At 46.2% G+C, this 11,399-nt stretch overlaps 1 protein-coding gene across 1 annotated transcript in view; it reads left to right on the top strand.

The window, feature by feature from the left end:
* Positions 1 to 3,208: 3,208 nt before the first annotated feature.
* eea1 (early endosome antigen 1) overlaps positions 3,209 to 11,399 on the top strand; it is a gene marked incomplete at its 5' end in the record, with an annotated part of 45,441 nt that continues 37,250 nt past the window's right edge. Inside the window, 3 exons of the mRNA XM_080545156.1 lie at positions 3,209 to 3,232; positions 5,166 to 5,243; positions 6,000 to 6,112. Of these exons, the coding sequence (XP_080401282.1) occupies positions 3,209 to 3,232; positions 5,166 to 5,243; positions 6,000 to 6,112 (215 nt within the window). The remainder of the gene's footprint in view (positions 3,233 to 5,165; positions 5,244 to 5,999; positions 6,113 to 11,399) is intronic.

Below are 11,399 nucleotides of genomic sequence, written 5' to 3'. Positions count from 1 at the left end.
TCCTGTTTTATTTTTTATTTTTTTTACAAAGTGGATTTTAATGAACAGCCTCTGCCTTCAAACCTGGATGATATAACAAGAACCATAGATGACCAATGTTCACATTTCTACAATCACATAGACAGTATTGCACAAGAACAACGGGGTTGTACATACTTTTTAAAGAATATATACATAGCATAGGACCTTTTTAAACAAATGTATTTTGGGTGTTTATTTAAAAAAAAAAAGAAGAAATGTGCTTCAAGTTTTACTGATGTTTGTCTGAGATGGCAGGCCTTCAGTTTGGTGTCCATGTGGACGTATATTATTGATCAGTGAAAGTCTTTCCTAGCCTGTCCTTCAAACATCACACAAGACAGGAGTGTTGAAATTGGTGGATCGATTATATCCTAAACTCTGGATCCTGTAAAATGCCTAAGAGTTACATGTGTAATGTGTGTCAAATTCAATGAGTTTACATGTGAACACTGAGAGGAAACTAAATGGTTCGGCTTACCCTTGCTGGAGGAGATACAGACGACCTTACAAATACAGACAGAGAAGTTGTTTTTACTTGTGCCTTAAGGAGAGGGTGATGCTTTTGAACCATATGTAGAATTTATCTTGCAACACTTGAATAGAATAGTGATCAGAATTACCAGTTTGCTAGAGATCTGATATATGAAATGTACAGACATGAGTTGACTTATTTATTTTCATTGGAACTCTCCCCAGTCAAGATTTGGAAGCAATAGTGAAAGGATCAACACCAGAAGACAGGATGAGAGGCAGTCAGCTGTCTCTCTGGCTCTGACACACGACTGAGAGGAACACCAGGACTCCTGGGTTGCTACAGACTTCTGGAGTTCTTCATATGTACAATCATTGGGTAGTAGACAAATGGTTGGGTATTTTGCTCTGCACACTCGTTCTTAAATAAAGATATTTTATTTCAAGTCAGCCAAGTCAAGTCAACGTTTATTATGTCACACAGGATACAGGATGTAAAAGAAAGAAATGGTTACTTTGCAAGCTTCCTCTCAGCAGTGCAAATACATATACAAATACAATAATAACACAAATAGGCAATACGTTTAATAGGTATACATATAAATAAGGCAATATGTGTAAGATAGAAGTGAGCAATATAATACAGTAGTAAATAGAAGCAGTGATGTGTGTGGGTGTGTGTGGGTGTGGGTGGTTGATGTGCAAAGAGTCCGTGCCGATGGTCTTAGATGCAGAGGAGCAGCAGGTAGGGCAGACGGGCAGCTAGGGTTAGCTGTTCAGAAGTCTTGGCCTGGAGAAACTGTCTTGATACCTGACTGTCCGGGGCGAGTAGCTGGTATACCATCTGCCAGACGATAGCAGAGACAACAGACCATGGCTGAGGTCCTTAGTGATCTTGGGGGCGGCTGTGGCACAGGAGGTAGAGGGGCTGTGTTAGGGGGCCCCCTAGTGGCTGGGGCCCCCCCGCGGTGCGTCGCTTGCGGGCCCGTCCGCTACGCCAATGGTGGAGGGATAGATGACCCTCCTATATGTAGCTTCTTTCACAGGGAGCTTTGGTAGTTAAGGGGTTAAGGGGAAGTTCCATTCCCTGTCATTAAGCGTGTGTTTGGGGAGGGTCTGACCAGTCATTACAACCCTGTTCAGTCCAGTCTAACACCGTGTATGTTTATTAAAGTCATGAGTGGCGGCTGTGGCGCAGGAGGTAGAGTCGCCGTCTAATGATCACAAGGTTGGCAGATCAATAGTTCGAGCCCCGGCTGGCCACATGTCGAGGTGTCCTTGGGCAAGACACTGAACCCCAAAATTGCTCCCAGTGAGCGGGCCGGCGCCTTGCATGGCAGCTTGCCGCCATTGGTGTGTGAATGTGTGTGTGAATGGGTGCAGTCCATTTACCATTATTTCCAGGCGTAGACACGTGGAGCCTTGTGGTTAAGGGCAGTACAGCTGCAGTGTTGAAGCTTGCCTTCAAAACAAGAATATGTATTTGTTTTAATTAATTGAATGAGGGTTTGATGATTATTGTTATCTATGAATGATTTAGCCATAGGCCTATGTGACATTTCCAATTGTTTAATGATCTCGTACCATTATCAACATTATTTAGAGGTGCTCTCCCTGACAAGTTATTACCCTCTTGGATCCTTTATATACCGGTAACTGTTTTGTGATCACTGGATCAAGGTTTTTATTTTCAGACATATACTAACCCTAACCCTATACATATACTTAAGGATCATTAATGGGCTATTTGGATATTTCCATGAGCATCCATTGTTGAAAACATAATGCATGAGCTTCAAATACACCTTCTCATTGTCACATTTGAAAGTGTTACCAATTCTCAAGTAATTTCTCTTTCCAAAACCCTAAACCCACTCTCACTCTCCTCTTCTCCGTCTGTCAATGTCATCCATGTACCACCGTCCACCTGCCTATCTTAGACCCTATCAAACCTCTTAGGGAGGAAGTTAAGAGGAATGTGATTCATGATCATGGTTGGGTTATAGCATGATGCAAGGAAAACACGATGGCGCATGGTGTTGTTGTATCGTTTAGCTTAGCAGCCTCATCTGTGACGTATTGATCTAACTCCCAGAAGAGAAGGATCTGTTTCACAAACTACAGGTGAAGCTACATGCAGGTTGCCACAGCCAGACTGGGTCTTGAACCCAACCCGACCCTCTCCACCACGACCCGCCCGGGGGCTGCTGAGGCTGTAGCAGGGGGCGTGATCAGGTGCTCTGAGGCTTGTAGCAGGGGGGCGTGGTCAGGTGTTCTGAGGCTGTAGCAGGGGGGTGTGGTCAGGTGCTCTGAGGCTGTAGCAGGGGGGCGTGGTCAGGTGTTCTGAGGCTGTAAGCAGGGGGCGTGGTCAGGTGCTCTGAGGCTGTAAGCAGGGGGGCGTGGTCGGGCGCTCTGAGGGCTGTAGCAGGGGGCGTGGTCAGGGGCTCTGAGGCTGTAGCAGAGGGGGCGTGGTCAGGGGCTCTGAGGGCTGTAGCAGAGGGGGCGTGGTCAGGTGTTCTGAGGGCTGTAGCAGGGGGGGCGTGGTCAGGTGTTCTGAGGGCTGTAGCAGAGGGGGCGTGGTCAGGGGCTCTGAGGCTTGTAGCAGGGGGCGTGGTCAGGTGTTCGATCGGTCAACCCAACTCAACGGCGTGTGAAGTTTCTCCCTCGAAAATCGATCGGATCTTCTCCTGTCAGTCACGCAGACATCGAGACCATCATGCTCAGGCGGATACTTCAAATGGTAAGGGTTCCCCGAGTCAAAGCGGCGCGAATGAATGTCATTTTAATTCGTTAATTCATGCCCAAGGTTTCCCTTGTGAGTGAGTGTTGCTCGTTCAGAGAGGCCTGTGTGTATGGAAACCCTCGTCTGTTGTCAGTCAGAGCCAAGCTAGCTAGCTAAGCTAAGCTAGCGCACAGCCCCCCGCTAGTGTCTATGGAAACAGGACAGGCTAACTTAGCTTGTCGATGCTGCTATGTCACGTAGCTAGTGTGTATGTGGTTACCGGTTGTTCGGCTATAATTGACTGTTTGTTTGGTCTAATGTCATGTGAGTGTGTGGTTCCAGACACAGGCTAATGCTAATAGCTAGCTCCAGGTTGACAGCTGACCGGGGGGCTAGGCTAGGCTAGCTGTCATGAAGGAGTGCCCTTAGCCTGGGAGCTGTTAGCTAAGCTAGCTGAGAGGGTTTCTGATTTGAGTGATGCTAAGCTTAGATCAAAGCCTGTTTCTGGATATATAGATGATAGAACATCACTCTGGGCTACATTAGATAGAATAGAATAGACTTTATTGTCGTTGTACAGTTGCCTATACAATGAAATTGTAGTGGTTCTTCTGAAGGTGCAAAAACAGAAAACATATTCACATATTCACAAACATATACACACATAACATATCACAAATATTACACACTAGACAATTAAAAAGCGAAAATGCTATAAAACAAGCTAAGAGACAATGAGGTCCGTGGTGTCAAGTGCAAATAAAGACAACAATCTTAAGAAAATAAAAACAACTATAAAAGACATGAGGTCAGTGGCGTTATAATACTGTAAAAATATATGAATGTATATTTATAGCATCGCGATGACTGATTAGCTAAGATGGATACTACTACTGTCAAGTGCTTCATCTCTCACGTCCATAGCTACACAAACACCCCTGGTTGATGTTTGTGTGTTTTGGTGAGATTGTACTAGAAGCTCAGCTGGCTGGTTGTTGTTTGTCACAAGACCTGACTGCTCTAGTTAGGTTTGCTTGGTAGGATTGCCTGCTCGATTCATGTCATGATCATATTCATATTCAAGTCGATTCATGACATGATCATATTATTCATGGTGTCCTTTTAAAACAGAAAGAGATATTGAACTCTATTGAGAGAGATGTGTGTATAGAGATTAAGGTTTTCTTTCACTTTCATTTTTGCAAATGATGGGGGTAATCTGTACAGAATTGAAATGCTTTTCACTTCAGTCTTGTCCAGTTTACAACTGACAGGTTTGAGGTTATGACATACTAGCCATTAGCCTTCATGACTGTCACCAGAGGGCACGTCTAGAGCAGTGAGTGTGTGTAGTATTGTTGTTGGAGTTGATTTATTTCCCTCTTCCTGTTATGTGTGGATCATGTCGCTGTGAGCAGGTCAAAGTGTGGAGTTAAACACTCCTCCAGAGAGGCGTGCTGTTCCAGCTCTGTGTGTGTCCTGAAGTGACACTGCTGAAAGGGCCTATCAGGCCTTGCCCAGTTCTCTCTCTCTCACACACACTTCTCCGTCTCAACACATCCGTTCACTAATAATAGAAAATGCCATGACTACTCAACTGAACATGGAGGAATCTTATGACCTGTCCTTTGATCATATGATTTAGCCTATGGTGGCGGCTGTGGCGCAGGAGGTAGAGCCGCTGTCTAACGATCGCAAGGTTGGCTGATCGGCGGTTCGAGCCCCGGCTGGCCACATGTCGAAGTGTCCTTGGGCAAGACACCGAAGCCCAAATTGCTCCCAGTGAGCGGGCCGGTGCCTTGCATGGCAGCTTGCCGCCATTGGTGTGTAAATGTGTGTGTGAATGGGTGAATGAGAGGCCGTTGTAAAGCGCTTTGGATAAAGGCGCTATATAAGTGCAGTCCGTTTACCGTTTACCGTTTATGTCATATGCTTCCTCTCGCTGTCACAGACCCCTGGGAAGGGAGGCTCCCAGAGCTCAGAACCGGACCAGCCCAGCGCCGACCTCAACAATGACCAGACCTCCGAGGTAACCTGCGTCTCTTCTTCTTTCTTTCTTTTCTTTTTTTAAATATGTTTTTAGGGCATTTCTGTGTTAATGGGATAGATAGACAGTAGAGATGAACAGGAAGGATGGGTGAGAGGGAGGAGGGATGACATGCAGGATAATAATAATAATAATAAGAAGAATTCATTGTATTTATATAGCGCTTTTCCGAGGCTCAAAGACGCTGACAATATGGGGAAAAAGGAAAACACAGAAACAACAAGCAACAGATAACATGAGCACAGAGTTAACGAACGGGGAGGGGGGTGGCTGCGTTAGGTTAGGTTGTATGCATGTCCAGGGGGGGGGGGGGGGGTGGCGGAGGTGGGGGAGATGGTTAGGGGTAGGGGAGGTTGTGTGCAAGGGAGAACAGGTAGGTTTTGAGGTGGGATTTAAAAGTGGAGAGTGAGGGTGAGTCTCTGAGTGGTTGAGGGAGAGAGTTCCAGAGGCGGGGTGAGGCAGCTCGTGAAAAGGCACGGTGACCGAAGCCTTTGAGTTTTGAGGGTGGGATAGTGAGGGGAACAGTGGATGAGGATCGGAGGGTACGGGTAGGGCGATAGGGGATAGGTCAACGATATGTCAACGGCTGGAAGTGAACCGTGTGCTACTACGCCCCCCCGCGCCCCCCCTGTGTGTCTCTTCTTAACCCAGCTTTTATTCTTCCTCTTCTCTTCTGGTTGAATAGGCCTGCCCTCGTTGTGTCCTAATGATGAACATGTTGTGGGTGTCTGTGTGCAGGGGTTCATCTGTCCTCAGTGCATGAAGTCCCACAACTCTGCAGAGGAGCTGTTTAAGCACTATGAGGTGTACCACGAGGCCGGGGACCAGCCCTCTCAACAGGGCCCTGGCCGGTAATAAGAATCATAATTGCTCTCAAGATCATTTCACACATGAATGTTTGTAAATGTCTTTATTAGGATAAACCCCATTGAGATGCATCATCTCGTTTTAGAGAGGGTCCTAAGCATAATATTACAATCACAGGGTTCGACAGTAACGTTTTTTTACTTGCCCGGAGCAAGCATCTGTCACGGCCAGGCTCATGACCATGACAAAAACGGGAGACACACACACGATCTTAGTAAGTAATGATAAGAAAATGTTTATTGTAAACTAAATGAGGCCTATATAACAATAATAAGATGAGGTGTGGTAGTCAGTAAATCAGTGGTGTAATGTGAGTGTAGTGGAAAGTGGTGAGGTGAGTGTTGCATGGTGTGAAACAAGGAACAAACTAAATATAATAAAGAATAATGGTGCCTAGAAGGGGGCCTCAATACTGAGGCCTGCATAGATCTTTTATGCCCTGGATCCTGGAACCAGGTGGGGCACAATCAGCTGTCCACCAGCTGACCTGCATTCCACTGATTAGTAACCCTGTCCAGCAGGAGTACTCTCTGCAGACAGGGAAACAGATGTTTATTACAGGCCAGGACACAATATGGGGCCACGGCCGTCACACCCCCTCCCATAGAAACAGGGTCCCAAAGGGAACACTGAAATAATATATAATCACCTGTATTCAGGACCAACCACCATTACTCCAACCTCGGCAACAGGTACCAATGAAGCCATAATTAAGAGGAGCAGGAACAGTAGAAGGGTAAAAACAGGAAATTAGTTAACACAAAAACAATTTTAACAAGGGGCCCTGGACAATGCATCTGCCACTACATTGTCCTTCCCTTTTATGTGACGTAAAAATGGATGGATAATCCTTAACAAGATGCAGCAGTTGGGTACATTCAACCTCTGTTAAATGCCCCAACGAGCTCCCAAGATCACGAAGGGACTCTGAATTTTTCAATCTTCCAGTCAACAACTCCTGGTCGGGACTGGATAGGCCATCCTCCTCAGGCTCTGCCACCACCTGAGGGGAATCCCCTACTGTACTGGCTACACACGCCGGAAGAACAGGAACTGACGCCTGCTCCACAGAATCAGACACACGGTCATAATACGGTTTCAATAAATTAATGTGGCAGAGCTGATTAGGCTTCCTACGCAAAGGTGTAGCAATCAGGTAATTAAGATCAGACACTTGCTTTACTACAGTATGTGGACCAGTAAATTTAGCACAAAAGGGGGAATCAACCATGGGCAAGAGTGCCAGAACCTGATCACCCGGGCTAAACTTCCGTGGCTCAGTTCGGCGGTCATAAAGGCGTTTCATTTTCTTTTGTGCACTAGCTAGTTTTTCTTTTGCCAGCTCACCGGCTTCATAAAGCCTATGCTTAAAGCCGAGTACGTAACTAAGCAAGTTTTTTGGTGGTTCGGACTCTTTCCAATCATCTTGGATAACGGCCAAGGGGCCACGTACTGTGTGTCCGAACACCAGATCATTGGGACTAAAACCCGTACTTTCCTGGCGGCTAACATCATCCAAGGAAGCCCCTCCTCCCAATCTCCGTCCAGCTCAGTACAGTAGGCGCGCAACAAAGATTTCAAAGTTGCATGGAATCGCTCCAATGCGCCCTGGCTCTGCGCGTGATAGGCTGACGCCCTGTTGTGCTTAACGCGCAGCTGTTTCAGGACCTGAGCGAACAGATGGGAAGAGAAATTAGAACCCTGGTCAGACTGGATGATTTTTGGTATGCCAAAGATTGAAATGAACTGAGTCAAGGCACGGACTACAGACTTGGTGGTGATATTGCGTAAGGGATAAGCTGCAGGATACCTGGTAGCCTGGCACATAACTCAGCAAATACTTAGCCCCAGTACGAGACGGAGGGAGGGGACCTACACAATCAATAATGAGATGGTCAAACGGTTGACTGGTTGCCTGAATCGGACTCAATGGAGCCGGTGTAATGCTCTGATTCGGCTTTCCTGTCAACTGACATGTATGACATGTTTTTACATAGGCTGCCACATCCCTCTTAAGGCGAGGCCAAACGAAGTAACGGAGGATGCGATCATAGGTCTTAGAAACTCCTAGGTGTCCACCCTCATCATGTGACACCTGCAGAACCAAGCTGCGATACTTGGAGGGCACAACAATTTGGTAAATGGGGTCTCCCACAAACTCAACGCCATGGGGAACCCACTTCCTCACCAATACCTCATTGTGAATGAAATAGGCATGGGCGCTGTTCCTCACCCCCCCAGCAGGGAGAGCTCCCTCAAACAGCTCTTTCAGACTTGGATCTGCCCGCTGCTCTCTCACCAGTTCACTGTGAGGGACAGACAGGGGAAAATCAGACAGTGATATCACATGCTCCACATCATCCACCATTTTGTCAGGGTCAGGCGTGGCACGGCTCATGGCACGAGTTACGGCACACGCAGTGAACACCTCAGGAAACTCCCGTTCACTTTCATCAGGCTTGCTTTTAAATACTGGCACAGACGTAACCACCACAGGTGGCGCCACATCTGCCCACACTCGTGCACCAACCAAGCCATTACCCATGATCATGGTCACCCCCTCACAGGGCAACGCTGGGCGCACACCCACAGTCATCTCACCCTGAAACAAATCAGATGAAAGAATTATTCTGTGCAGAGGAACATGCAATACAGCCAAACCCATACCACGAATGGGAATGGAGTCACCTGTGTCAGAGGCATCAGAAAATGGCAAAGCAGAAGCTAAAATAAACGAATCAAATGCCCCAGTATCCCGTAAAATGTTTACTGGGACCTTCTCATCCCCACCGACGAGGGACACCAAACCATCTGTAAGGAATGGCAAGTAAGATTCAAGGTCAGAGGATTGTGGAGACTCAACATGTGTAGAGCGCACCTGGGACAGCGAATCACAGGCTTGGGCAGCAGACTTAACCCGCTGCACCACCGGCGCCGCGCAACCAGCCCCTTTAGCCCCATCCCCATGAGACACTGGAGCCCAAGGCTTACCTCTAGACTTTAAAGCATAGCATTCAGATTTAACATGCCCCTTTTTATGGCAGTGACTGCACACTTTCTCATAACTCCTTGAACTATTCTGATTCTCATAACTCCTTGAACTATTCTGATTCTCATAACTCCTTGAACTATTCTGACCTCTACGACCAAAATCAGTTGCAACTGACTGACCAGCAGGTGGCATATCAAAACCAAAGGTACTCCTCTGAAACCCAGACTCTGGCACATAAGCGCGAGACTCACCAAACGTGCGCGGCTCTCCAAACCTACCCCTGCTATGAATCAATGTAAAATCATCTGCCAACGCAGCAGCTTCAGCAGGAGTAGTCACCTGCTTTTCACTAATATAAGTGGCTATATTCTGGGGAATAGCATTTTTAAATTGCTCCAGTACAATCAGATCACACAAATCATCAAAATCATCTACATCAGACGCCTTGCACCAGCGATTGAAATGCAAAACTAATTCTCTTGCAAACTCAAGATGTGTCTGACTCTTGTTTCTCCTCCAATTCCTAAATTTCTGTCTGTAGGCCTCCGGAACCTGTTCATAAGATTTAAGCACTGCAGACTTCACTTTCTCATAAATCAGAGAATCCTCACGGCTCAGGGACGAATATGCCAACTGTGCTCGACCTGTAAAAACACATTGTAACATGAGGGTGCGTTCAGCATCTGGCCAACCACGAGTGTCAGCGACGCGCTCAAACAACGAAAAAAACAAGTCAGGATCCCTTTCATTAAATTTAGGTAAAAGTTTCAAGTTTCCTGCTATATCAAATAAGCCTCTATTTGCTCCCCTGGAAGCAAAAGAACCCCCACTACTTAAGACTTCACTACTGATTTTACCGTCTTCAATCAAATTCAACCTATGTCTCTCTAACTCCACAGTTTGCATTTGGATTTCACATTTCATTTTCTCAAGTGCAAATTCCTGGTCTAATCTCAGTTTGAGCAATTCTTTTTCCTGGTCAAATGTAAAAGGGTGCTTAGCAACAGGCGAAGATGAACCCTTGACAGGCTGTGGCAAAATTGCCATCTCGACCAGTTTCGACTCTAAACATGCCCTAAGCTCATGTTTCTTTTGTTCTACCACCGCTACATCATAATGTTTTGCAACCAATAACAATTGAGCTTTAGTAAAACGGTACAATAAGTCATAGGATGGAGCTGCTATAAACCCCTCTACTCCAGACATTTTTATTTAATTAAATCACAATATTAAGTACAGGACAATGTAGGCCTATGGACCCAAGATGACGTATACACTGACAACTCAGCGCGCATCAGAGGAAATTGACAACCTCGCAACGGAGCATGCCCCTATCTGACTGCCTACCCCAGGACCTGACTGAGTAAGCTCAACCCTAGTCTTCATGCGTTAGCGGGAGGATCTTTAAACACTAACTCGTCAGCCCGGTTAGACCCCCAGCAAGCTGGTCGCCCACCTGACAGCTAAGAATGTGTCCCCGAGACAATTGCTCTAGCCGCCGTACCGCAACACTACAGAAAAACGCTCAGCCAGACTCAAAGGAGAGAGACCGTAAACCTACCAGGGCAGCCCCGTAGCCTACATGTGCGCAACTGACAGCCAATTGTATACACCCTCTTGCCCCAATAGAAAAAACCCTATCTAAGCACCATTACAAACAAAACGATCGCGCAGATCAATTAACAATAGGCTATTATATACAAAAATGCGATAAGTGTGTCTCCAAAATGCTTAATATGCCACTCAAGGCTTTCAAAAAAAAACACCCGCAGGCGATAATTTTGAACTGGTGGGGAATTGACTACGACACCAGTTTGCAGTTCATTCACCAAAATCTCTGCCTAGGCTACTAACAGAGACACGCGCTTATTAACTTAACAAGGCACCCCCTGCCAATCAAGGCAACAAGCCATGGGAGTCGCACCACAAGTAATGATGAACCACAATGTTTTAACTATCAATTAAGCAAAAAAAAGTCAAACGACCGGGTAGAATTCAATAGAAAAAAAGCAATATTTACTTACCAAAAGGTGATCAAAATAATGCTAGAAAAACGAAAACGGACGGAGCCCCCAATTTGTCACGGCCAGGCTCATGACCATGACAAAAACGGGAGACACACACACGATCTTAGTAAGTAATGATAAGAAAATGTTTATTGTAAACTAAATGAGGCCTATATAACAATAATAAGATGAGGTGTGGTAGTCAGTAAATCAGTGGTGTAATGTGAGTGTAGTGGAAAGTGGTGAGGTGAGTGTTGCATGGTGTGAAACAAG

This window comes from Nansenia antarctica, assembly GCF_963989245.1.
Source record: "Nansenia antarctica genome assembly, chromosome: 14".
Classification (NCBI taxonomy): domain Eukaryota; kingdom Metazoa; phylum Chordata; class Actinopteri; order Argentiniformes; family Microstomatidae; genus Nansenia; species Nansenia antarctica.
The sequence above is the reverse complement of the archived record's forward strand: the minus strand, read 5'-3'. Positions and strand labels throughout refer to the sequence as shown.